At 43.8% G+C, this 27,553-nt stretch overlaps 1 protein-coding gene across 6 annotated transcripts in view; it reads right to left on the bottom strand.

The window, feature by feature from the left end:
• The window catches only part of TMPRSS2 (transmembrane serine protease 2), a 62,594-nt gene that overhangs the window by 1,878 nt on the left and 33,163 nt on the right, over nucleotides 1-27,553 (bottom strand). For all 6 annotated transcript variants that reach the window (XM_084621566.1, XM_084621561.1, XM_084621562.1 and 3 more), the window contains 8 exons: nucleotides 20,905-21,034; nucleotides 19,907-20,017; nucleotides 18,499-18,542; nucleotides 16,297-16,471; nucleotides 12,651-12,826; nucleotides 10,770-10,865; nucleotides 9,624-9,766; nucleotides 116-268 (listed from right to left, as the gene is read on the bottom strand). In XM_084621566.1, the coding sequence (XP_084477692.1) occupies nucleotides 116-268; nucleotides 9,624-9,766; nucleotides 10,770-10,865; nucleotides 12,651-12,826; nucleotides 16,297-16,471; nucleotides 18,499-18,542; nucleotides 19,907-20,017; nucleotides 20,905-21,034 (1,028 nt within the window). The remainder of the gene's footprint in view (nucleotides 1-115; nucleotides 269-9,623; nucleotides 9,767-10,769; nucleotides 10,866-12,650; nucleotides 12,827-16,296; nucleotides 16,472-18,498; nucleotides 18,543-19,906; nucleotides 20,018-20,904; nucleotides 21,035-27,553) is intronic.

Genomic DNA, 27,553 nt, shown 5'->3' with positions numbered 1-27,553 from the left:
CTGCAGTGCGCAGGAGGTCAGGCTAGATGATCACAATGGTCCCTTCTGTCCTTAAGGTCTAAACTCTATAAGCCTGTATAAAATGTTGAAGAAAGAGCATGAATATATATTTTACCTGCATATTTCTATAAATCCAGTCAGTGAACATTGTCATATTTCCATAAACTCCAGGTTTTCTGCGACTGGCACAGCCAGTTCCCCAGCTTGTGTCACCAACTAGCCACCACACTGAGTTTTTCTCAGTTACTAACGGACCTCCACTGTCACCCTGGACAAAAATACGAGCCCAAAAGCATGCTATTAGTGACCTTGCCCATTGGAAAGAGCTGATAAATACAGATTCAAACATTGTGGCCAAGTCCCAGAGGGAACAATAAAAAACCCCACTGAGTATTGCTTCCACAGTGCATCTAAAACAGATGTTCCCAAACTTTTTTTGCTGCAATGCCCTGTGGAGATTCATGTCCAGGCATGCTCTCCTCTTTCTATGAACACCTATTCATATTCCATGTATTCCATGAACACCTAGGGTCCAGTACCCCATCCCACTGCTCCCCAGCCCACAAGCCTTCCCTGTCCAGGACTTATTTCAGGAGGACAGCCTCAGCAGGACACAGCCAGCCATGCTGTGCGCTCTCCTTGTGTCCCTGCCTCTGGAACCTGCCGGAATCATTAACAGGCCGCAGGATCCTCTGGCCTTGGCATGATTCCCAGCACGCATGTGCAAGAGCCTATGCAGGCAGAGAGGACCCACCTCCCAAGGGGGTGTGTACACATCAGCTTTTGGAGAGGCCAGTGAGCTGCAATGACCCGACCCACCCCACCCCTCCTGCACAGGGAGAGGCCATGCCCTCTCACTCCACCCCTCCCTCCTCGTTATTTCAGCCTGGCAGCAGGAGCTGAGCCAGAGGCTCAGCTATTGGAAGAAATTTGTATTTTATCAATGATGTTTTGAAGAAACAAGACAATTCTTAACCAGCCAGGTCCTTGCCTCCCCGATAACCTTGTTGTGCCCCATCCCCAACCCCGGGAGGGCATACCCCAGTTTAAAAAGCAAATGATCTTAAAACAAGTGCTACCTCAGTTACAGTACTACACAGTCAGCTTACCCAGCAAAAATGCAAGAATTCATATATTGTTGGATGTGTATTAAGATTGAGTGTGACTGGTTTTCCCTCTTCTCAAAAGCAAGAGAAAAGTGTTGCTAAATTTGTGAAAAGTCACGCATTTTCAGCGCTCTCATGAAATTGTTACAGATTTGCATTTGAAAATGAGGGGACAAATTTAGCAACAAGTGGATACCTTCATCAAAGACTGAGCCCTGGTCTACACTAGGACTTTAGGTCGAATTTAGCAGCGTTAAATCGATTTAAACCTGCACCCGTCCACACAATGAAGCCCTTTATTTCGACTTAAAGGGCTCTTAAAATCGATTTCCTTACTCCACCCCTGACAAGTGGATTAGCGCTTAAATCGACGTTGCCGGCTCGAATTTGGGGTACTGTGGACACAATTCGATGGTATTGGCCTCCGGGAGCTATCCCAGAGTGCTCCATTCTGACCGCTCTGGACAGCATTCTCAACTCAGATGCACTGGCCAGGTAGACAGGAAAAGAACCGCGAACTTTTGAATCTCATTTCCTGTTTGGCCAGCGTGGCAAGCTGCAGGTGATCATGCAGAGCTCATCAGCACAGGTGACCATGATGGAGTCCCAGAATCGCAAAAGAGCTCCAGCATGGACCGAACGGGAGGTACGGGATCTGATCGCTGTTTGGGGAGAGGAATCCGTGCTATCAGAACTCCGTTCCAGTTTTCGAAATGCCAAAACCTTTGTCAAAATCTCCCAGGGCATGAAGGACAGAGGCCATAACAGGGACCCGAAGCAGTGCCGCGTGAAACTGAAGGAGCTGAGGCAAGCCTACCAGAAAACCAGAGAGGCGAACGGCCGCTCCGGGTCAGAGCCCAAAACATGCCGCTTCTATGATGAGCTGCATGCCATTTTAGGGGGTTCAGCCACCACTACCCCAGCCGTGTTGTTTGACTCCTTCAATGGAGATGGAGGCAATACGGAAGTAGGTTTTGGGGACAAAGAAGATGATGATGAGGAGGAGGTTGTAGATAGCTCACAGCAAGCAAGCGGAGAAACCAGTTTTCCCGACAGCCAGGAACTGTTTCTCACCCTAGACCTGGAGCCAGTACCCCCCGAACCCACCCAAGGCTGCCTCCTGGACCCAGCAGGCGGAGAAGGGACCTCTGGTGAGTGTACCTTTTAAAATGCTATACATGGTTTAAAAGCAAGCATGTGAAAGGATTACTTTGCCCTGGCATTTGCGGTTCTCCTAGATGTAGTCCTAAAGCCTTTGCAAAAGGTTTCTGGGGAGGGCAGCCTTATTTCGTCCTTCATGGTAGGACACTTTACCACTCCAGGCCAGTAACACGTACTCGGGAATCACTGTAGAACAAAGCATTGCAGTGTATGTTTGCTGGCATTCAACCAAAATCCGTTCTTTATCTCTCTGTGTTATCCTCAGGAGAGTGAGATATAATTCATGGTCACCTGGTTGAAATAGAGTGCTTTTCTTCAGGGGACACTCAGAGGAGCCCATTCCTGCTGGGCTGTTTGCCTGTGGCTAAACAGAAATGTTCCCCGCTGTTAGCCACAGGGAGGGGGGAAGGTTGAGGGGGTAGTCACGCGGTGGGAGGAGGCAAAATGCGACCTTGTAACGAAAGCACATGTGCTATGTATGTAATGTTAACAGCAAGGTTTACCCTGAAAGAGTGTAGCGACTGTTTTATAAAATGTGTCTTTTTAAATACCGCTGTCCCTTTTTTTTTCTCCACCAGCTGCATGTGTTTCAATGATCACAGGATCTTCTCCTTCCCAGAGGCTAGTGAAGCTTAGAAAGAAAAAAAAACGCACTCGCGATGAAATGTTCTCCGAGCTCATGCTGTCCTCCCACACTGACAGAGCACAGACGAATGCGTGGAGGCAAATAATGTCAGAGTGCAGGAAAGCACAAAATGACCGGGAGGACAGGTGGCGGGCTGAAGAGAGTAAGTGGCGGGCTGAAGAGAGGGCTGAAGCTCAAATGTGGCGGCAGCGTGATGAGAGGAGGCAGGATTCAATGCTGAGGCTGCTGCAGGACCAAACCAGTATGCTCCAGTGTATGGTTGAGCTGTAGCAAAGGTAGCTGGAGCACAGACTGCCACTGCTGCCCCTCTGTAACCAACCACCCTCCTCCCCAAGTTCCATAGCCTCCACACCCAGACGCCCAAGAACGCGGTGGGGGGGCCTCCGGCCAACCAGCCACTCCACCACAGAGGATTGCCCAAAAAAAAGAACAGGTTTCAGAGTAGCAGCCGTGTTAGTCTGTATTTGCAAAAAGAAAAGGAGGACTTGTGGCACCTTAGAGACTAACCAATTTATTAGAGCATAAGCTTTCGTGAGCTACAGCTCACTTCCTCAGATGCATATCGTGGAAACTGCAGCAGGCTTTATATATACACAGAGAATATGAAACAATACCTATTCCCACCCCACTGTCCTGCTGGTAATAGCTTATCTAAAGTGATTTCCAGCACAAATCCAGGTTTTCTCACCCTCCACCCCCCCACACAAATTCACTCTCCTGCTGGTGATAGCCCATCCAAAGTGACAACTCTTTACACAATGTGCATGACAATCAAGCTGGGCTATTTCCTGCATAAATCCAGGTTCTCACATCCCCCCACCCCCATACACACAGAAACTCACTCTCCTGCTGGTAATAGCTCATCCAAACTGACCACTCTTCAAGTTAAAATCCAAGTTAAACCAGAACATCTGGGGGGGGGGGGGTAGGAAAAAACAAGAGGAAACAGGCTACCTTGCATAATGACTTAGCCACTCCAAGTCTCTATTTAAGCCTAAATTAATAGTATCCAATTTGCAAATGAATTCCAATTCAGCAGTTTCTCGCTGGAGTCTGGATTTGAAGTTTTTTTGTTTTAAGATAGCGACCTTCATGTCTGTGATCGCGTGACCAGAGAGATTGAAGTGTTCTCCGACTGGTTTATGAATGTTACAATTCTTGACATCTGATTTGTGTCCATTTATTCTTTTACGTAGAGACTGTCCAGTTTGACCAATGTACATGGCAGAGGGGCATTGCTGGCACATGATGGCATATATCACATTGGTGGATGTGCAGGTGAACGAGCCTCTGATAGTGTGGCTGATGTTATTAGGCCCTGTGATGGTGTCCCCTGAATAGATATGTGGGCACAGTTGGCAACGGGCTTTGTTGCAAGGATAAGTTCCTGGGTTAGTGGTTCTGTTGTGTGGTATGTGGTTGTTGGTGAGTATTTGCTTCAGGTTGCGGGGCTGTCTGTAGGCTCTGCGATACAACCGCATTTGCTCCAACCCCTCAGACAGAGACAAACACCTACAAGATCTCTGTCAAGCTTTCTTACAACTACAATACCCACCTGCAGAAGTAAAGAAACAGATTGATAGAGCCAGAAGAGTTCCCAGAAGTTACCTACTACAGGACAGGCCTAACAAAGAAAATAACAGAACGCCACTAGCCGTCACCTTCAGCCCCCAACTAAAACCCCTCCAACGCATTATTAAGGATCTACAACCTATCCTAAAGGATGACCCAACACTCTCACAAATCTTGGGAGACAGGCCAGTCCTTGCCTACAGACAGCCCCGCAACCTGAAGCAAATACTCACCAACAACCACATACCACACAACAGAACCACTAACCCAGGAACTTATCCTTGCAACAAAGCCCGTTGCCAACTGTGCCCACATATCTATTCAGGGGACACCATCACAGGGCCTAATAACATCAGCCACACTATCAGAGGCTCGTTCACCTGCACATCCACCAATGTGATATATGCCATCATGTGCCAGCAATGCCCCTCTGCCATGTACATTGGTCAAACTGGACAGTCTCTACGTAAAAGAATAAATGGACACAAATCAGATGTCAAGAATTGTAACATTCATAAACCAGTCGGAGAACACTTCAATCTCTCTGGTCACGCGATCACAGACATGAAGGTCGCTATCTTAAAACAAAAAAACTTCAAATCCAGACTCCAGCGAGAAACTGCTGAATTGGAATTCATTTGCAAATTGGATACTATTAATTTAGGCTTAAATAGAGACTTGGAGTGGCTAAGTCATTATGCAAGGTAGCCTGTTTCCTCTTGTTTTTTCCTACCCCCCCCCCCCCAGATGTTCTGGTTTAACTTGGATTTTAACTTGAAGAGTGGTCAGTTTGGATGAGCTATTACCAGCAGGAGAGTGAGTTTCTGTGTGTATGGGGGTGGGGGGATGTGAGAACCTGGATTTATGCAGGAAATAGCCCAGCTTGATTGTCATGCACATTGTGTAAAGAGTTGTCACTTTGGATGGGCTATCACCAGCAGGAGAGTGAATTTGTGTGGGGGGGTGGAGGGTGAGAAAACCTGGATTTGTGCTGGAAATCACTTTAGATAAGCTATTACCAGCAGGACAGTGGGGTGGGAATAGGTATTGTTTCATATTCTCTGTGTATATATAAAGCCTGCTGCAGTTTCCACGATATGCATCTGAGGAAGTGAGCTGTAGCTCACGAAAGCTTATGCTCTAATAAATTGGTTAGTCTCTAAGGTGCCACAAGTCCTCCTTTTCTTTTTGCAAAAAAAAGAAGGCTGTCATTCAATAAATTTTAAAGTTGTAAACTTTTAAAGTGCTGTGCTTAAAGTGCTGTGTGGCATTTTCCTTCCCTCCTCCACCACCCCTCCTGGGATACCTTGGTAGTCATCTCCCTATTTGTGTGATAAATGAATAACAAATGCATGACTGTGAAGCAGCAATGACTTTATTGCCTCTGCAAGCAATGATTAAAGGGAGGAGGGAAGGGTGGTTAGCTTACAGGGAAGTAGAGTGAACCAAGGGGCGGGGGGTTTCATCAAGGAGAAACAAACAGAACTTTCACACCATAGCCTGGCCAGTCATGAAACTGGTTTTCAAAGCTTCTCTGATGCGTACCGCGCCCTCCTGTGCTCTTCTAACTGCCCTGGTGTCTGGCTGCGCGTAACCAGCAGCTAAGCTATTTGCCTCAGCCTCCCACCCCGCCATAAACGTCTCCCCCTTACTCTCACAGATATTGTGGAGCACACAGCAAGCAGTAATAACAGTGGGAATATTGCTTTCGCTGAGGTCTAAGCGAGTCAGTAAACTGCGCCAGTGCGCCTTTAAACGTCCAAATGCACATTCTACCACCATTCTGCACTTGCTCAGCCTGTAGTTGAACAGCTCCTGACTACTGTCCAGGCTGCCTGTGTACGGCTTCATGAGCCATGGCATTAAGGGGTAGGCTGGGTCCCCAAGGATAACTATAGGCATTTCAACATCCCCAATGGTTATTTTCTGGTCTGGGAATAAAGTCCCTTCCTGCAGCTTTTGAAACAGACCAGAGTTCCTGAAGATGCGAGCATCATGCACCTTTCCCGGCCATCCCACGTTGATGTTGGTGAAACGTCCCTTGTGATCCACCAGAGCTTGCAGCACTATCGAAAAGTACCCCTTGCGGTTTATGTACTCGGCGGCTTGGTGCTCCCGTGCCAAGATAGGGATATGGGTTCCGTCTATGGCCCCACCACAGTTAGGGAATCCCATTGCAGCAAAGCCATCCACTATGACCTGCACATTTCCCAGGGTCACTACCCTTGATATCAGCAGATCTTTGATTGCGTGGGTTACTTGCATCACAGCAGCCCCCACAGTAGATTTGCCCACTCCAAATTGATTCCCAACTGACCGGTAGCTGTCTGGCGTTGCAAGCTTCCACAGGGCTATCGCCACTCGCTTCTCAACTGTGAGGGCTGCTCTCATCTTGGTATTCATGCGCTTCAGGGCAGGGGAAAGCAAGTCACAAAGTTCCATGAAAGTGCCCCTACGCATGCGAAAGTTTCGCAGCCACTGGGAATCGTCCCAGACCTGCAACACTATGCGGTCCCACCAGTCTGTGCTTGTTTCCCGAGCCCAGAATCGGCGTTCCACAGCATGAACCTGCCCCATTAGCACCATGATGCATGCATTGGCAGGGCCCATGCTTTCAGAGAAATCTGTGTCCATGTCCTGATCACTCACGGGACCGCGCTGACGTCGCCTCCTCGCCCGGTATCGCGTTGCCATGTTCTGGTGCTGCATATACTGCTGGATAATGCGTGTGGTGGTTGATGTGCTCCTAATTGCCAAAATGAGCTCAGCGGCCTCCATGCTTGCCTTGGTATGGCGTCCGCACAGAAAAAAGGCGCGGAATGATTGTCTGCCGTTGCTCTGACGGAGGGGGGGCAACTGACGACACGGCTTACAGGGTTGGCTTCAGGGAGCTAAAATCAACAAAGGGTGTGCCTGTACATCAAGGAGTATTTCAGGCAGGACTGCACGGAGGGTTCCAATAAGAAATGGTGCACTAAGTTATCGTTGTTATTGGAACAAGGAGGTTAGCCTGGCCTCTGATTGATACATGGCTAGATTTACCTCGCTGCACCTTCTCTGTGAGTGACTGCAGTGTGATCTAGACAGGGGAGGAGGCAAATGAGTACAAAACAAATCTGGTCTATGTCTTGTTCTGACCCACTCCATCTATCTTTTACATCTTTGGGTGGCAGCAGACGGTGCAGAAGGACTGCATGCCATCCACATCTCATGGCTGCTCGCCAGAAGATGGTACAGTACGACTGCTAGCCATCTTCATCTCTTGCCTGCCTGGCATAATATGGTACAATACGACTGCTAGCAGTCCGTATTGCCTGCCCGCTCACCATAAGACGGTTCAATAGGACTGCAGGACTAAAGAGAATGACCTGGTCAAGTCACTCCAAATTTAGTCCCTGCGCCCATGTCTGCCCAGGCGCTCCCAGCTGACGTGGCCAGGAGCACCTCGGACACGATGAGGACGACTACCAATCGTATTGCACCGTCTGCTGCCAGAAGGCAATGGGTTGCTGCTACTGTGCAGCAAAGCCGTACCGTGTCTGCCAGCACCCAGGAGACATAGGGTGACGGTTACCTGAGCTGGCTCCATGCTTGCCGTGGTATGGCGTCTGCACAGGTAACTCATGAAAAAAGGAGCGAAATGATTGTCTGCCCTTGCTTTCACGGAGGGAGGGAGGGAACGGGGGCCTGACGACACGTACCCAGAACCACCCGCGACAATGTTTTAGCCCCATCAGAGTGCTCCATTGTGAGTGCTCTGGACAGCACTCTCAGATGCCCGATTGTTTGCCATTGCTCTGACGCTGGGAGGGGCGCTTACAGGGTTGGCTTCAGGGAGCTAAAATCAACAAAGGGGGTGGCTTTACATCAAGGAGTATTTCAGGCAGGACTTCACGGAGGGTTCCAATAAGAAATGGTGCACCTAAGTTATTGTCGTTATTGGAACAAGAAGGTTAGCCTGGCCTCTGATTGATACATGGCTAGATTTACCTCGCTGCACCTTCTCTGTAAGTGACTGCAGTGTGATCTAGAAGAATGAGTCCCCTAGACAGGGGAGGGGGGGAAGCAAATGAGTACAAAACAAATCTGGTCTATTTCTTGTTTTGATCCACTCCATCTATCTTTTACATCTTTGGCTGGCAGCAGACGGTGCAGAAGGACTGCATGCCATCCACATCTCATGGCTGCTTGGCAGAAGATGGTACAGTACGACTGCTAGCAGTCCGTATCGCCTGCCCGCTCACCATAAGACGGTTCAATAGGACTGACTGCAGGACTAAAGAGAATGACCTGCTCAAGTCACTCCAAATTTAGTCCCTGCGCCCATGTCTGCCCAGGCGCTCCTGATCGACCTCACAGAGGCGACCAGGAGCACCTCAGACATGACGATGACGGCTACCAGTCGTACTGTACCGTCTGCTGCCACAAGGCAAGGGGTTGCTGCTACTGTGTAGCAATGCCGTACCGCGTCTACCAGCACCCAGGAGACATAGGGTGACGGTTACCTGAGCGGGCTCCATGCTTGCTGTGGTATGGCGTCTGCACAGGTAACTCAGGAAAAAAGGCGCGAAATGATTGTCTGCCCTTGCTTTCACGGGGAGAGGGAGGGAGGGAACAGGGGCCTGACGATATGTACCCAGAACCACCCGCGACAATGTTTTAGCCCCATCAGGCATTGGGATCTCAACCCAGAATTCCAATGGGCAGCGGAGACTGCGGGAACTGTGGGATAGCTACCCACAGTGCAACGCTCCGGAAGTCGACGCTTGCCTCGGTACTGTGGAAGCACTCCGCCGAGTTAATGCACTTAATGCACTTAGAGCATTTTCTGTGGGGACACACACACTCGAATATATAAAACCGATTTCTAAAAAACCGACTTCTATAAATTCGACCTTATTCCATAGTGTAGACATACCCTGAGGAACTGGGATGGGAGAATCCAAATAGCAGCCCTACTTCTAGCAGTTCTCTCAGCATGATGAAAACCAGAAGCCTGACTGCAATGCTTCAAAGACAGTCACTTGTCTATTTAGCTAGACCTGTCATAGTCACTAGCATTTTAAATACCCTCTCCAGCAAGTATTAGCATAATCAAAAATTAATATTTAAGAGCTAAAATGAACACAGATTATTACCTGGCAGGAATCCTTTCCTCCTTCCAGATACCCAGCACATATCATGGTAGGCAAAACTAAGCCATTATAGAAACTGGCAGAATTGCATCTAGAACGTTGTATTAAAGGCACCATTACGGCATTCAAGACACCTGAACTTTTACCTAAAGTTGAAACATAAACACACAAAAATGAAGTTAGAACAGGTCTCAGATTGTCATGTGTAGAAGTTACAAAGTTGCTTTCAGTGGTTCACAAGATCAAAAACAAGTCAGCAATGCCTTGGCATAAACAGGGACATTTGATTATAAAAAGAACACATATTAAAAACCACTTTTTGAAGATGACAATACTTTATCCTGAACAAGTATGTTAAAATGCCAGAACATAAAAACTGCCAGCACAGCTGTAAGTTGATCAGTTACCCGCAGAACTATAGGAGAGAATGAACCTACAAGGTGTTGAACCTCCCTCCCACAACTTTTTGCAAGTTCACTAGGAGTTGGGGTGCCCTGCACCTTACAGGAGGCACTTGACACTTTCCCTAATCAGGCTCCACCCTCCTCCATGGCCTGAGAAATCTCTGCTTTTCCCGCTCACTGCAGCTTTACTGCAACTCTGTCTTGTCCCAAGGAGAGCATCAAGAGCCAGAGGATATTCCCTCTAGCGAATATAAACACTACACCACACCACCCTCATCCACTCCCAGACAAAAATCCACACTCCCCTCCCTCCCCCCCACACACACAAGGAACTGCTGTAGAATGCACCCCACTACTCTGTCACATGGGTGGGGCACACGGTCACTACAGTGTTTCGAGCCCCTGCTAGCAGAGATACAGAAGACTGTCCGATTGCTAGACTGCCAGGATGATCCTAGTTTCCTTCCCCGCCCCCTTCCTGCACTAATATTTCTAACCCCATACTTAGTTGAGCTGCTTTGCAGACTGGTGTGGAGAGACAAGTTTCTTGACAATACCAGACATTTTTCCTCAGAAAGACGACAACAAGACAGAGCGAGTGACAGCAAGTTGGCAGGGATCTTTCAAATTGTCTCCTACCCCATGAAAGTTATCAGCATACCGCGGATGAAGAGCATTTTTTAGTTTAGTACAAATGTAGAACAAAACTAGACATGTCCCAGTATTTTAGAACCAGAAGTCTCACCCCCTTGGTGTTCTGCTCCCCATCCAGATACCCAGCACTGTTGATTAGGTTGGAACATCATTCCAGGGTTAGGCAAACAAACAGGTGCTACAGTGTCTGGGAAGTAAGAATATACTGGTGATTAGCAAGCCTAAGTGAGAGAACATAAATTTAAAAAACAAATTCTATTAGAGGGTCTTCCACCCAGGAGGAGACCCATGCTACACTGAATACTAGGGACTCCAAGTACACGCTAGTGCTTTTAAATATAAAGGCTCCTCCCCTGTCCATTTAGCTTCCTAGCATCTAAGCAACTATTGTGGTCATAAAAGCTGCCAGCCTGAGAACACTGAGACCTCTTTATCCACAAGAAGCACAGGATGGGTAAAAGGAGTGTAGGCTTCCAAATGTTTCTAAGCCTTGACCTAAAGTTTCAGCCTCTGGGGATTCAGAGGGAGGTTAGTTCCCTCTCCATCACTCAAGTAACATTTAATCAACAAGTTAATGCCAACTGTTTTGAGAGGGTTTCTTTTTGCGGGGAGGCCAGAGGGAAGAAGACATGGAGACGAGACACTGATCCACTAGGACACAGACTGAGGGCAAACATTGGTCAAGAATGCTTAATTCACATGAGCATTGTGTACTTTCCATGCAAAGTCCTATTGAAATTAGCATGTTGCTTCTTCCACAGATTCCAAATAGGTTGTGCACAGTAGGCATACGAGCAGTAGAATATTTGTTAAGCAAACCTTTGTTTGCACCTTAGCATATAGGGCTCATGCTATTCCTAGTGAACACACACACTTGCCTATCACCAGCAGCAAAGGGGAGTTTTCTTCATGCTAGTTTTGCCATTTCTCCAAGTGCTATACAATGTTTTTCTTCATTGCATCTTGTTAGAAAATCTTAGGACTTCAGGTAATTTGAAGAAGTCTCTTGAATGCCTTAAAATTTGGGGCACTGGAGCAGAGAGCATCCTCTCTGCCATCTCTCTCTGGGTTCACACTATGCTTGGTCTTCCAGTTTTCACTTCTAGTTTGGCCACTGTGCTTCATTTAAAAAAATGCCCATCTCAGTTTTGCACGCTCTTCAAGGATCTGAAATAGTTTTGCTTCTTCCTGGAAACTGTTTTAGGTCTTGATCCATTGTGCACTATTTAGTTAAGGGCAAGGTACAGAAGTTAGTAGCAGGGCCTGGGAGTTATGTACACCGGAATGGACTATGTTTGTTTGATTTTAGTAGTTCATTTTCAAGTGCTTTATAGTGGAAGAACTGTATGCTGTTTTGAGGGAGAGGACACTAGGAGTTATAGCTAGTCTGAAAATCCCTGATGAATTGATTATGTGGTACACACACTCTGGATTTAGAGAGTGTTTCCTTATGTACCTCCTCTTTTCATAACAAGATCACTCGTCACATTTGATGTGCAAAGTTCCATATGTTGCCATATATTCCTTGCACGTACAGACTCTCTGGAAGGCCACTATGGGTAGTTAATAGAATGACCAGGTCATCAACATACAGCAAGGATTTAATTTCTCATTCATTAAGAATCCCGGGTTCCAGTAGAGTTGGCAGATCATTTAAGTGTACTTGAAGAGGGTAGTGCTGACATTACATCCCTGCCATACCTGCAGACTCTGAGAAAAACATATTTTTTAATTGGGTGTCAATTTATCACAGTTTCTATTTTGTAGCAGCTTAGTGTTCAGTCCTGGTTCGCTGACTACATGTTATTAAAATATCTTCCCATGCTTTGTATTTTTCTCATGTTTTTTAAGTGTCTGCAGAGTAAGCCCTTCCTCTTTAACGGCTGACACAATTTAAAAAATAAATAAAAGGGGGTGGGCAATTTCTGCAGCCGAGCTTTTGGATTTTAGCACAGAACAAGAGAATACCTACCAGTAAAACTCAGCGGTGTCTGTAACTTCATCAGGGCAACATCATTGTCTTTAGAATCTGAATCATAATTTGGATGGGAAATTATGTTCTGCACCCTGGATCCACTTCTCTCGCGCATTTCCTTTTGCGTCAGAATCCCAGCATACACTCTCCAGTAGTATGGAGAAGAAAGCTGTCTGGAGAGTAAAATAAGGTTAGACTATATGCTTCTGTATTAAGCAGAAGCCCCATCTTCTTTCTCCTGCAACAGCCAAATGATTTCAGATCTCATTGACTTTTTACTGTGAATGGATAAGCATGCACATTGAACTATCACCTGTTGTTCCCAATCCTTCTTCGGTTGCCAAATTTAATAGCAAGAAGAGTGTTAATACATTTCATCTATATGTGGCAATGAAGCTGGGAAAGCCAGTGTTCATAATGGAGATGGTAGTGAGAGAAGAAACAAACAGTACAGAAATCCAGGCACAGACATTCCACATTTTACCCACAATGTGAAGATGTAGACATACAATATAAGAAAGAGACAGTCACATTTTTGAAGTCTTGGTGCCATTTCAGTGACTGACCATGAAGACAGCAGATCACGATGGGATTCACAAGGGGGCCTAACTACCAAAATGTAGTTCTGGGGGACGGAACCCCAGTTATTAGGGAGAGACAGGTAATAATAATGTGGGATTCAATTATTAGAAATACAGATGGTTGGGTTTACGATGACCAGGAGAACTGCAGAGCAAATTGCCTGCTGGGAGCAAAGGTTGTGGACCTCTCAAGACAGCTAGATAAACTTATGTGCTAGGCTGAGGAGGACCCGGTGGCAGTGATACATGAAGGCACCAACGACATAGGGAAGGATAGGCGAGAGGTCCTGGAGGCCAAATTTAGGCTGCTAGGAAAGAGATTAAAGTCCAGGACCTCCATGGTAGCATTCTCTGAAATGCTTCCAGTTCCACATGCAGGACCAGTTATACAGGCAGATCTGCAGGGTGTCAGTGCATGGATGAGATGATGGTGTTCAGAGGAGGAATTTAGGGTTAGTAGGAAGTGAGGGACCTTTTGGGAAAGGCAAAGCCTATACAGAAGGGATGGGCTCCACCTAAACCAATATAGAACCAGACTGCTGGCATGTGAAATTTAAAAGGCTATAGAGGAGTTTTAAAACTAAGGGCTGGGGGAAAGCCGACAGGTGCAAAGGAGCACAAGGTTCAGACAGACACATCCATAGGGGAGGATTTATTAAAGGGGATAGATACCCTATATCCTAGCAAAGAGGAGAGGATAGAAGCTGATAAAGAAAATGAAAGAGAGTCCCATTTAACTGCATCACATGAAGGCAGATAACCAAATACTGACAAATTTTACAAGTACTTGTATATAAAATGCAAGAAGTCTAAATACAAAGATGGGTGAACTTGAGTGCCTGATATTAAAGTAAGGATTTTGACAGAATGGGCATCCCAGAAACTTGGTGGAAGAATGATAATCAAAGGGGCACAGTAATACAAAATATATAGGAATGACAGGATAGGTCGCATTGGTGGGGGAGTGACACTATATGTAAACAAAAGCATAGAGTGAAAGATCGTACCAGTCTTAAATGAATCAAACTGTACCACAGAATCTCTATAGATAGAAATTCCATGCTTGAACTAGAGTATAGCAGTAGGAATATACTACCGACCCCCTTACCAGGATGGTAATGGTTATTGTGAAATGCTCAGGGAAATGAGATAAACTATTAAAACAGAAAACCCAATAATAATGGGGGATTTCAATTATCCCTATGTTGATTGGGTACATGTCACCTCAGGATAGGATAAAGAGATAAAGTTTCTTGACATCTTAAATGACTGCTTCTTGGAGCAGCTAATCCTGGAACCCACAAAAGTAGACACAATTTTTGATTTAGTCCTAAGTGGAGCACAGGATCAGGTCTAAGAGGTGAATATAGCTGAACTGCTCGGTAATGAATTACATTATGGTTGTTAATGTAACATCCTTGTAGGGGGGGGAAATTCCAAAGAAACCCACCACAGTAGTATTTAATTTCCAAAAGGGGAAGTACACAAAAATGAGAAGGCTAGTTAAATGCAAATTAAAAGGAACAGTCACAAGAGGGAAATGCCTACAAGCTGCGTGGAAACTTTTTAAAAACACCATAATAGAGGCTTAAACTATATGTATACCCTAAATAAAAATAAAAAACAGTAAAAGGATCAAAAAAACACCACCATGGCAAATCAACAAAGTAAAAGAGGCAGAGACAAAAAGACATCCTTTAAAAATTGAAAGTCAAATCCTACTGAGGAAAACAGAAAGGAACAAACTGACAAGTCATATAATTAGGCAGGCCAAAAAAAGAATTGGAAGAGCAACTAACTAAAGACACAAAAATTAACAGTAAATTTTTTTAATTACATCAGAAGCAGGAAGCCTGCCAAACAACCGGTGGGGCCATTCGCCAACTGAGGTGCTAAAAGAGCACTCAAGGAAGACAAGGCCATTGCAGAGAAGATAAATGAATTATTTGCACCTGTCTTCACTGCAGAGGATGTGAGGGAGACTCCCACACCTGAGCCATTCTTTTTAGGTGACAAACCTAAAAGACAAACCCAGACAGAGATATCCATAGAGGAGATTTTGGAACAACAAATTGATAAATGAAACAGTAAAAATTACCAGGACCAGAAGGTATGCACCCAAGAGTTCTGAAGGAATGCAAAGAAGAAATCCAGAATAACTGAGATATGTAACCTATCACTTAAATCAGCCTCTGTACCAGACAGCTATCTGTGGATAGCTAATGTGATGCTGATTTTTAAAAAAGGTTCCAGAGGTGATCCTGGCAATTACAGTCTGGTAAGCACAGCTTTAGCCTCAAGCAAATTGGTTGGACCTATAGTAAAAAACAGAATGATCAGACACAGATGAACATGATTGTTGGGGAAGAGTCAACACATCTTCTGTAAAGAGAAATCATGCCTCACCAATTTATCAGAATTGTCTGAGTGTGTCAAACATGGACAAGGATGATCCAGCGGATACAGTGTACTTGGACTTTCAGAAAGGTCCCATACCAAAGGCTCTTCAGGAAAGTAAGCAGTCATGGGATAAGAGGGAAGGTCCTCTCATGGATCAGTAAGTGATTTAAAAAAAAAGATAGGAAACAAAGGGTAGGAATAAATGGTGAGTTTTCACGGTGGGGAGAGGTAAACAGCAGGGTCCCTCAAGGATCTCTACTGGGACTTGTGTTGTTCAAAATATTCCCAAACAGCATATATTGCACATAACAGCACATATTGCAAACAGCAAATTTTCAAACTACCCTCTGACAAAGTGATTTTTCTTTAATAGTGTTAAAATGGTACGAAGTTAGAATACCATAGAACATACAACCAGATTGTCTCTCCCCACCCGCCACGTGCACATGCAATCAGTGAAGATGTGCATGCAAATGAGGGGGGAAAATTGATCCATTCAGTTTGAAATCCAGAAGGAGTTCTCTTAGATTGGACTTCCCCTACAACCTGAAGTCAGTATGTCCACATCCCAAAAATCTACACTCAACCGTGTCTGTTGTGCAATACCAGAATTCCCTCACTTTGGGGAACCAATTGACAGAATGCAGTAGTTTAGGACTTACCCTTCTACACAGTGAGCAGCTGTCACTATCCATTCAGGGGTGATAATGGAGCCTCCACATACATGGGAGCCTTGGACTTGAAGGCTGACCTGCCATGGCCATTCCTTCAGCTTTGCAGCACTTCCACCCACAATTCTGCCTGAAGGATTCACATTTTTACGGGATAAGCCACACTCTGAAAAAATACACAAAGATGGGGTGTGTGGGAGAGAGATTGTTTTCAACTATTATTGGCTGCACGTCTCAGGATAATGATAACTCAAAAGTTATGCTGGGATTTTCCCATTTAAAAAACCACCACCAGTTAACAAGGTGGAGAACAGGAACTCTGGAGGCTGAAGATTTTAAATGCAGTTTATCAACAAAAATGCGTCATGACCCTCTGGATAGGTCTTTGTAGAGATTGAATCCAGGACCTTTGGCTCTAAAAGTATAAGCCTCTGCTGCCTGAATTAGAGGGTCAGAGGCAGGAGCAGACCTGTAACCTTCCTTATGGGGTCCATCTGCTAGAGGGGGATGTAGACTCACACTGGTATCAACCTAGATGACATACGTATAGCTTCTTTACTCTCGGTGTGTTATTTGGTAGCTTTTTTAATTGTCTGCCATTTAAACTAAATTAGTGTCTAAATTAGGCAGGATCAGTAGTCTCACAAACTCATGGGTTCAAAATTCCATACTAAATGCCCAATTCTCACTTCACACTGCTCTTGCAGTGTGAACTATTGCAGGTAGATGCTGGCCTCTAGATGAGAAATGAAAGTGTGGGTCCTTTTAACTATGAGCATTTCAGGTGGAAGACAAACAAACCCAAATCAGGGATACCCCCAGTATATAGGATTACTGACCCTCTTCCCCCAGAGGGTTTTTTTTTTTTTTTTTGGAATGTAAGTCTATATGAGCTGTTGCTTTCTGCTTACCACTAGAATGCATAACATTTCAGAGATTTCCCCTTCTCCTCCCCCCAAGGTACTTGGTCTCCAAGTTGCATCCTTAAAAATCTCACTACTGAAGAAATGGAGAGGAGTCACCAGGTTACTTCTCTAACAGAAGGACGTGGGACTAGCTTAACTTTTCATTCCACCTTTCTTCCCATCAAACTTGGAGAAGGTATGTGGAGGAGGTGGATGCATGATTACTTGTAAATGACTGACACAGAAGGGTGACAATTGGGGCGGCCTTAGAAGAACTGCATAACTATATGAATTTGTACCATGCTGTCACACATATGAGTATTCCTGTACTAGACCCTGCACAAGGGAAAAAGAAGAGCTCCCATACTCATAGATATAGGCTGAAAAGCCAGACATCATCGTATTCTGATCATTCTGGATTCTACGTATAATTGTAGGGATAAATATAACACAGGACTGGAAGGGATCTCCTGGGTTATGTTCAGCCACCATCTATTGCAGACAATCCCATCATAAAATATGTATTATGAGTTAATATATAAAAGACATAACAGTTATGTGAAGTATCATTACTACAGATACAAGAATCTGTCCTTAGATGTTTGCCGGGATGGCAGACTGTCCTTGCAAAACTATATAACAAAATGTCCCTTATTTATTTAGAACAAGGGACCTTCCCATAAAGGTAAGGGGAAAACTACACTTAGGCACAAGCAGAACTGAGGAGGGACCTTTTCTCCCCTCTGAGCCACAGAGAATAAATATTACTATGGGTAAGGAGAACATCCACAGGTAGGAGTAAAAGAAGCTAGAAAGGACGAATGTTTCACTAACTGTCAGGGATTCATAAAAAAATTTACACTATGGGCAGGTTATTCCTCAATTGCCCATTACAGGATTTTTTGGACTTGCCTCTAAAACATTTGATACCGGCCACTGTGAAACACAATTCTGGATTAAATGGCCTACAGGTCTGATTTTTATATGGCAATTTCTATATTAATTTAATCTTGGGTAGATTATTCAAAGGATCTCATAAAGCCTGCAACAATATAGTTAGACAAAGAAAATTTGGGATCCAACATCGTGCTTGTCTCCCCTAACTCTCCCCCAATCTGCTAGCCCCCCCCCCAGATTCTGCACTTCAACTACAACCAAGACGCCTATCCCATCAGAATAAGATGTGCTTCAACACACAGAACCCTTGCGCAGCTGATTTCTAGACAATGACCGGAAGCACAGACAAATGAAAAAGTTATATTCTTCTAAAGAAACAGAGAACACTTACCTATGCACCGCAGAGATACCACTTTTCCAGACGCACAATAGTCACTAAAATAAATCAGCATACGGTTAGTCTTTATAGTGCATATAGTGCTTAGCAAATGGCAGTCAGAGACAAGTCTCCAGCCACAGCAATACACTGTTCCCTCCATCCAGCCACACTTGTCCCCTTCCCCCATTCACTCACTCTCTCTCTCTCTCTGACTGCCCTGCCAGTGCTCACACGACTTTCACTTCTGTTTCCTCCATTCACAGCAACAGCATTAGTGGGAAGTAAGCAGCTCTGATTGTAACCGGCAAAAACATAGAACTCTGAGGCACATCAGTACAATGAAGAGAGTAAGATGAAGGGCACTGGAAGAGAGGTCTGATCACACCAGTCCCTATTACTCATGGGGTGGAGGGTGGCCCTCGGTCCTTCATACAGCAATATTTTAAAAAATAAAAAGGAGAGGGAATTGGTGAATTTTCTAAATGCACCTGCCCACATACTGGGGAACTGAAATGAGAACATACGTATGTTTCATAAAGTAGTTTAACTTGGGGTCTGCCACTCTTGAAGGTGTCCTTTTAACTCTGTTACATGCATATTCATATAACTCTAAAAAAGTGATACCAAAATAATGCTGTGTGTCTTAATACTTTATGGTTATTACCACTCTAAACGCAAATGTTCATATAGTAACTAACATCATGAGTTTTCCTCAGAACAGTCTTTTGGATGGCGTGCAAAGAATAGAATTGAATGCAAGAGGGGAAAATCAAGTGTCCTCAAGAAATCAAGCTTTATTAAGTGAGCCCTGAAAAATAACCTTTAACGAGACAGTGCCAGGAATTATTCAAAAGTTGTGGATTAAATATAACGAACAGCAGTTATTGTGATCAGCCACAGGAAATTCTCTCCCCCACCCATTTTAAAAAAATAAAGTAGAGCAGGGTGGATAATGGATTTCTTGGTTCACTAGCGTGTCTGGAAAAAAAGTCAAAAACTTGTTTGTGGTCAAATTAAATATTTTGTTTGACCAGAAACAAACAAACAGTTGCATTTAAATTTTGACCATTTTTTAAACATTTAATTTTTTTTTTTTAAAGGAAATTTTGAAAGAAAGTCATTTCAAAACAAAAAAACTAAACAAAACACCCATACAAATGTTTTGATTTTACTGGCATTTTTTTGCTTTGTTTTTTCCCTCCACCCAAACCAATTTGGCAAAAATCAATATGAATTGATGAAATATTAAATCGTCACCAAATCTGCATATTTTGCCAATAAAAACTTTATGTAAAAAATTTTGTCCAGCTCTAATAATTCCCATCAGAGGCGTTTGCATCACAGTAATGGTGGAAGCCACCTTACTTCCAATACTTAAAAGTAAACAAATATAAAAAATGCTTATATGAAATATAAATACCTGTTATACAGTTTTTTGTATAGATCTATGTTCCCAGCACTTGTATTCAACCTCATAAAGTTTGTAGAACCTCTTTCATGTGTTATTCCTTGACTATAGTAATAAGACTTTCTGTATAAAACAAAATATTTAGTAAGAAACTCAAGGTATTTCAAATCCTAACAGAAAGTTCCTTTTAGTAATGTAAAACTTTCCACCAATCTAAAGCTTATAACATGAACCACAATGTTACGGAATACTACATCATAAGAACCACAAAGGCACTGTACTATGGCAGAATTAAATTTTAGTTTCTAAGTAACTATTCACTATGTCCACTTTTACAGTCAAATAAGACCTTGCTTTCATCTAACATTTTTTCATGGTGAAGATCGCCAAATTCTGACCAGACTAAATCAATCACTCCAACCACCTCATGAATAGAAATGCAGCAACAGCAGCCCATCTGCATTTGGGAGTCTTTCCGTCCCCCACCCCTCACTCCCAACAGCAACAACATAGATAATTATAGCTACAAAGGATTTCAGGTAGATAAAAAGAAGTTACTGTAGTTGGAATTTGTACAGAAACTGGTTAAATGTCAACATTCTTGTGAAAGAGCACAATGAAATCTTTAGTATCCTCCAAAGGTCAGAGTGTCTGTGTAATACTGGTCACAATGAATAGGTTTTTTCTATATGGTTTTAAATTCAGACAGCACTATCAGTCCAAGAGGACCCTAAGCAAGCACGGTGTGTGCGCGCGTGCATGTATTGATGCACAAACACATCCCACAACTATTGTATATGGCATATGCATTACATGGTTTTCAAGAAATGTCACTTTGATTCAGCATCGCCTACTTGTTTTTGTTTTAACTGGACTATTTTCATGAAAATTAGACTAGCAACAGAAAAAGCAGTAACTGATTTTTTTGCTGCAGGTGTCCATTCTTTGAAAAATTTAATGAAACAGTTGTGTTGGCTGTACATCTTTCACGATTAGATCGTTATACTTACACATTATATCCCATGTCTTTACAAGCTATCTTTCCATAGTTATTATTCCAGTCATCTTGACATACTGGATACCAGGATTTGCTGACAGATGAATAGACCTCCAGGATAAAATTTGGTCCATAGAGTCTAACTGCAATCAAAGAAGACAATATTGCTGACCATCCTGTTCAAAGCCTATGATTTTCATATTCCTAAAAAGTATTTTGCACCTACTACTCTTACAAGCAAGAGTACTAGAGCTGCAAGATTAAAGAAAAGATAGAAGGATAACGTTTCAGTTTACTTCTTCATTTGACAGCACTTTGTGGATAGATAGTTTCAGGTTTTTTCCTGTATATTCATTTTTTAAAACCTATAAATAAAAAATGGGATTGTGACACCACAAAAGTTGTCAGGGGCTCTACAGACAGGTGTAGCACCTGAAATTACTTTTTGCTTTTAAAGAAAAACTTCCAGTTGATGCGATATTTTGACACACTTTTTATGAAGTTTTCATGTACTGGATTTTGACACGTCATTTTAATTCTTTTTTCTAAAGCCATGAGTTACTACCTTAAGTCGTATTTACATTTTAAATGTTCATTTCTTATTGTATGAATATTTTACAATTAGCACAACTCTTTCCCATGCTCCACCCTCAGCTTGAGTGAATGGCAATAACAGATAAGCTGATGAAAAGATAAGAAAATTATGTCCTATACTAGTATAGGTTTCAGAGTAACAGCCGTGTCAGTCTTTATTCGCAAAAAGAAAAGGAGTACTTGTGGCACCTTAGACTAACCAATTTATTTGAGCATAAGCTTTCATGAGCTACAGCTCACTTCATTGGATGCATACTGTGGAAAATACAGAAGGTTCTTATACATACAAACCATGAAAAAATGGGTGTTTACCACTACAAAAGGTTTTCTCTCCCCCCACCCCACTCGCTTGCTGGTAATAGCTTATCTAAAGTGATCACTCTCCTTACAATGTGTATGATAATCAAGGTTTCAGAGTAGCAGCCGTGTTAGTCTGTATTTGCAAAAAGAAAAGGAGGACTTGTGGCACCTTAGAGACTAACCAATTTATTAGAGCATAAGCTTTCGTGAGCTACAGCTCACTTCATCGGATGCATAAAGTGGAAAGTACAGTGAGGAGATTTTATATATACACACAGACCATGAAAAAATATACACTGTAATTTGGAAAGGAAGATGATGTCTGTCTGTATCTGTACAAGTTTTTTCATGCATTGGAAAGGAAGATGATGTCTGTCTGTATCTGTACAAGTGAGCCATTTCCAGCACAAATCCAGGGTTTAACAAGAACGTCTGAGGAACGGGGTGGGGAGGGGGAAACAAGGGGAAATAGGTTACCTTGCATAATGACTTAGCCACTCCCAGTCTCTATTCAAGCCTAAGTTAATTGTATCCAATTTGCAAATGAATTCCAATTCAACAGTCTCTCGCTGGAGTCTGGTTTTGAAGTTTTCTGCTGTAATATCGCAACTTTCATGTCTGTAATCGCGTGACCAGAGAGATTGAAGTGTTCTCCGACTGGTTTATGAATGTTATAATTCTTGATATCTGATTTGTGTCCATTTACTCTTTTACGTAGAGACTGTCCAGTTTGACAAATCTTGGGAGACAGGCCAGTTCTTGCCTACAGACAGCCCCCCAACCTGATCACAGGGCCTAATAACATCAGCCACACTATCAGAGGCCGTTCACCTGCACATCTACCAATGTGATATATGCGATCATATGCCAGCAATGCCCCTCTGCCAGGCTGGACCAGGCTGAGGTTGATGATGGGATGGAAATTGTTGAAATCATGGTGGAATTCCTCAAGGGCTTCTTTTCCATGGGTCCAGCTGATGAAGATGTCATCAATATAGCGCAAGTAGAGGAGGGGCGTTAGGGGACAAGAGCTGAGGAGCTTTGTTCTAAGTCAGCCATAAAAATGTTGGCATACTGTGGGGCCATGAGGGTACCCATGGTCCAGTCCACACAAGAGATCCACTTCCTGGACACTACAGTGCTAATAAACGATGGTCACATAAACACCACCCTATACCAGAAACCTACTTACAGCTATTCCTACCTACATGCCTCCAGCTGTCACCCTGACCACACCACATGATCCATTGTCTACAGCCAAGCTCTGCGATACAACCGCATTTGCTCCAACCCCTCAGACAGAGACAAACACCTACAAGATCTCTATCAAGCATTCTTACAACTACAATACCCACTTGCGGAAGTGAAGAAACAGATTGATAGAGCCAGAAGTGTTTCCAGAAGTCACCTACTACAGGACAGGCCTAACAAAGAAAATAACAGAACGCCACTAGCCGTCACCTTCAGCCCCCAACTAAAACTCCTCCAACGCATTATTAAGGATCTACAACCTATCCTGAAGGATGACCCAACACTCTCACAAATCTTGGGAGACAGGCCAGTCCTTGCCTATAGACAGCCCCCCAACCTGAAGCGAATACTCACCAGCAACCACACAATAGAACCACTAACCCAGGAACCTATCCTTGCAACAAAGCCCGTTGCCAACTGTGCCCACATATCTATTCAGGGGACACCATCATAGGGCCTAATAACATCAGCCACACTATCAGAGGCTTGTTCACCTGCACATCTACCAGTGTGATATATACAGAAAAACTTCAAAACCAGACTCCAGCGAGAGACTGTTGAATTGGAATTCATTTGCAAATTGGATACAATTAACTTAGGCTTGAATAGAGACTAGGAGTGGCTAAGTCATTATGCAAGGTAACCTATTTCCCCTTGTTTTTTCCTACTACCCCCCTATCCCCCCCCACCCCCGTTCCTCAGACGTTCTTATTAAACCCTGGATTTGTGCTGGAAATGGCCCAACTTGATTATCATACACATTGTAAGGAGAGTGATCACTTTAGATAAGCTATTACCAGCAGAAGAGTGGGGTGAGAGGAGAGAAAACCTTTTGTAGTGGTAAACACCCATTTTTTCATGGTTCGTATGTATAAGAACATCTTCTGTATTTTCCACAGTATGCATCCGATGAAGTGAGCTGTAGCTCATGAAAGCTTATGCTCAAATAAATTGGTTAGTCTCTAAGTGCCCACAAGTACTCCTTTTCTGTACTAGTATAGAAGATCACAAAGCAAAGATTTTAACATGGAGGAGCTTGCCCTATACCATCTAGCCCTCTTATGTTTCTGATTTGAAGAGAGAGTGTGTCAACGAGGGAAGACAGAAAAAAAGAGTTCAATATGAAAAGTTCAAGAGCAAGATAATGGTTGGAATAAGCTATACTACTGTAAAGAGACCCAATTATACAACCAAAAAAATCAGGAAAAATCATCAGCTAAGTGTCAGTACTATGCAGAATAGGTCAGAACAGCAGAGTTCCAAAAGCAGGTATAGGTAGAGCGCTAGTTGGGAGGGAGGCGGGGGCCGTTGGTGTGGGGATTTTTTATTATTATCGTCATCATCATTATTACTGACAAAAAAAAATTTTTGGTCAGAAAATTCTGATTAGTTAAAACTGAAACTTTTCCAGTAAAGGTTCAGTTTCAATAGTCCAGGATGGAATCTCCGGTCAGAAAGAGACTGACGATAACCACTACCCTAAGTAGTTAGGGTACTTAACCGGGATGCGAGGCACTCTAGCTTAAATCCCTGCTCTGCCTAAATTGGAGCAGGGACTTGAACCCAGGTCTCTTACCTCCCAGTGGACTGTTCTGGGCTGGATAGCTAGTTGTTTCTCTCAAGAGTTGAGGGGTGTCTGTTTCAAAGGTCTCTCTCTGAAATCTCAAAAACTTTCATGGGACAGGAAAACTGTTTCTTGCCCAGCTTTAATGACAGGATCAAATGGAGCAATAAGAAGAACAGGAGTACTTGTGGCACCTTGGAGGCTAACAAATTTATTAGAGCATAAGCTTTCGTGGGCTACAGACCACTTCATCGGATGCATATAATGGAACATATAGTAAGAAGATATATATATATATATACACACACACACACACACACATACAGAGAAGGTGGAAGTTGCCATACAAACTGTAAGAGGCTAAGTAATTAAGATGAGCTACTATCTGCAGGAGAAAAAAATGGAGCAGTGTGTCCTCTTCAAGACCATTTTCTGGAAGTCATGTATTGCAGAAAACAGATATTAAAAACAAGATGGATGTGGCTTTTGAGTGTACACATTAGTGACTACAACCAGCTCATCACAAAAGTCTCCCTCTCTCCATTTCTTCAGCAGAAATCACCAAATCAGTTAAACAGCCTCCTACGCTGAAAGTTATGTAAAGCATTCTTTGGAAGGTGAAGCTTTTTGGTGGCAGTAGTAAGCTTCCAGATTTGTTTTGCTTTTGTTAGATTGGCACACACTAATATGAGACAGGTGGATTTTTTCCACGGGGTGTTGGATCATATTAAAGAAGTTCTGTATTAAAATCACAAATGAGTTTGATTCCCCAGAGTTTCAATTCCAGGGTATTACTAATGAAGAGGTCTCTTGGTTTTTGGTACTGTTTCTCTCCCTCTGTGTGAAACTTGCAAGCTGCTAATTGCGTTAGTACATTCTAAGACAGAGTCTGTTCTCAAAGCAATTCACAGAGAGAGAGAGAGACTCAAAGCAATACTCTAACAACAGAAACAGCACCCAGAGACTCCCCACCCTTTTGTTGTATTAACCATTGTGATTAAAATAGAGATAGAGGATGTATGTGGATGGATGCTTGGTGTGGATAATAACTGAATGATCAGGGAGGTGCCAGCCTAAGAATCCAGTGTCCATCGGCTGAAGAAGGCGTCAAGTGGAAATAACCAGAGGACCCCCCCCCCCCCCGGAGGGCAGACTGGAATCCACCCAACAGCGTCAAGGATGGGAGAACCAAAGAACAAGATAACATCTTGGAGCCGTCAGGAATGTGTTATCTGCTGATTGATTCAGCAACAGCATGATGAAGCAATTCCCATAGACTGGCATAGGAAGAAATTCCTATAAAAATAGACTCTAAAAAGTGAGAACTTTGGGGGGTCTGATTCTGCAAACCAACTTCCAGGAGCATCAGATGAGCATCTGACAAGGCCCTGCTCCCTCCTCATGTCCAGGCCACCTGGCCAGTGACTTGGCATGAGCAACTCTAAGGCTGGTAACTATGATAACAACCTTGCAGAACCTGTGTGTGTGTGTGTGTGTGTTTGTATGAATGAATGTGAGAATAAATACGAGATTGAATGGAATGTTATAGCTATAACTAACTGCTTACTATGATTCTTTCTGTATTCACAATAAATGTGGTATTTTGCCTTTTTCCCTTTAATAAGATCCTGCTGGTTTTTATTTTATTGGTACAACATTTTGGTGGAGAATTGCGAAAGGGGGAATATTGGTAAAAAACCTCAGTTATTGTAAATATTGGTGTGCACACCGCCAGCTCTAGTGAGCTAGGCATTTCTATTAGGTTAACCAGACCTGCTGGCCTCCGAGAAGGTAGCAGGGGACCTGCTGGCCTCCGAGAAGGTAGCAGGGAAAACAGATTAAACCAGACCTGCTGGCCTCCGAGAAGGTAGCAGGGGACCTGCTGGCCTCCGAGAAGGTAGCAGGAAAAACAGATTAAACCAGACCTGCTGGCCTCCGAGAAGGTAGTAGGGAAAACAGATTAAACCAGACCTGCTGGCCTCCGAGAAGGTAGCAGGGGACCTGCTGGCCTCCGAGAAGGTAGTAGGGAAAACAGATTAAACCAGACCTGCTGGCCTCCGAGAAGGTAGCAGGGGACCTGTTGGCCTCCGAGAAGGTAGCAGGGAAGAACAGGCTAACCGGACCTGTTGGCCTCCGAGAAGGTAGCAGGGAAGAACAGGTTAACCGGACCTGCTGGCCTCCGAGAAGGTAGCAGGGAGAAACAGGTTAACCAGACCTGCTGGCCTCCGAGAAGGTAGCAGGGAGAAATAGGTTAACTGGACCTGCTGGCCTCTGGGAGGGTAGCAGGGGACCTGCTGGCCTCCGGGAAGGTAGCAGGGGAAAAACGCATAGATTAAGCTATGATTTCAGAATCTAGGCTGTGTCACTTGCTAAGTAATACCAGCAGTGACAAAGAGATTGAAATATCCATGTTAAGATGTTTAAAAGAAAACAGGGTAAGCCAGTACTAGAGGGAGGAATGGAGTCAGAAGGAACTCCAACCTCACCTTTTGTTAAAGAAATTACACCTTTTAAACAAATCCTTCAAAAATTTGGGCACAGTCCTTGGACTAAACAAGCCCTAGCTGATGTCTGCACTATTTCGGACCTAGAGGATAGATTGGCTCAGTATATCCTCATATACAAACCTTCTAGTGCTGCCAAAAGAGATGCAGCAGCAATCTGGTTGTTGTGGGAGGCATGTAAGGATTCTTCTCTCCGCTTGTCTTCATGTAAAGAGGAAAAGGCACAAATGGAAAAGGGAGCAGACAATTGGAAGGTGCTGGCTACAAATATCCAAAGCCAGCTGAAAATAGTGAAAGAGGCACTCCAGGAATACAAAAAGAGTGAAAAAGTTAACTCTGCAGAGGCTGGAGGGAGGCAGGTAAAGGGGGAGAAGGTCCTATGTACGGCACCCCCAGGCATAATTACAAAGAGAAAAGAGAGTAAAAAAAAAAAAAAAAAAAAGTTAACT

This window comes from Lepidochelys olivacea, assembly GCF_965140295.1.
Source record: "Lepidochelys olivacea isolate rLepOli2 genome assembly, chromosome: 1".
In the NCBI taxonomy this organism is placed as follows: domain Eukaryota; kingdom Metazoa; phylum Chordata; order Testudines; family Cheloniidae; genus Lepidochelys; species Lepidochelys olivacea.
The sequence above is the reverse complement of the archived record's forward strand: the minus strand, read 5'-3'. Positions and strand labels throughout refer to the sequence as shown.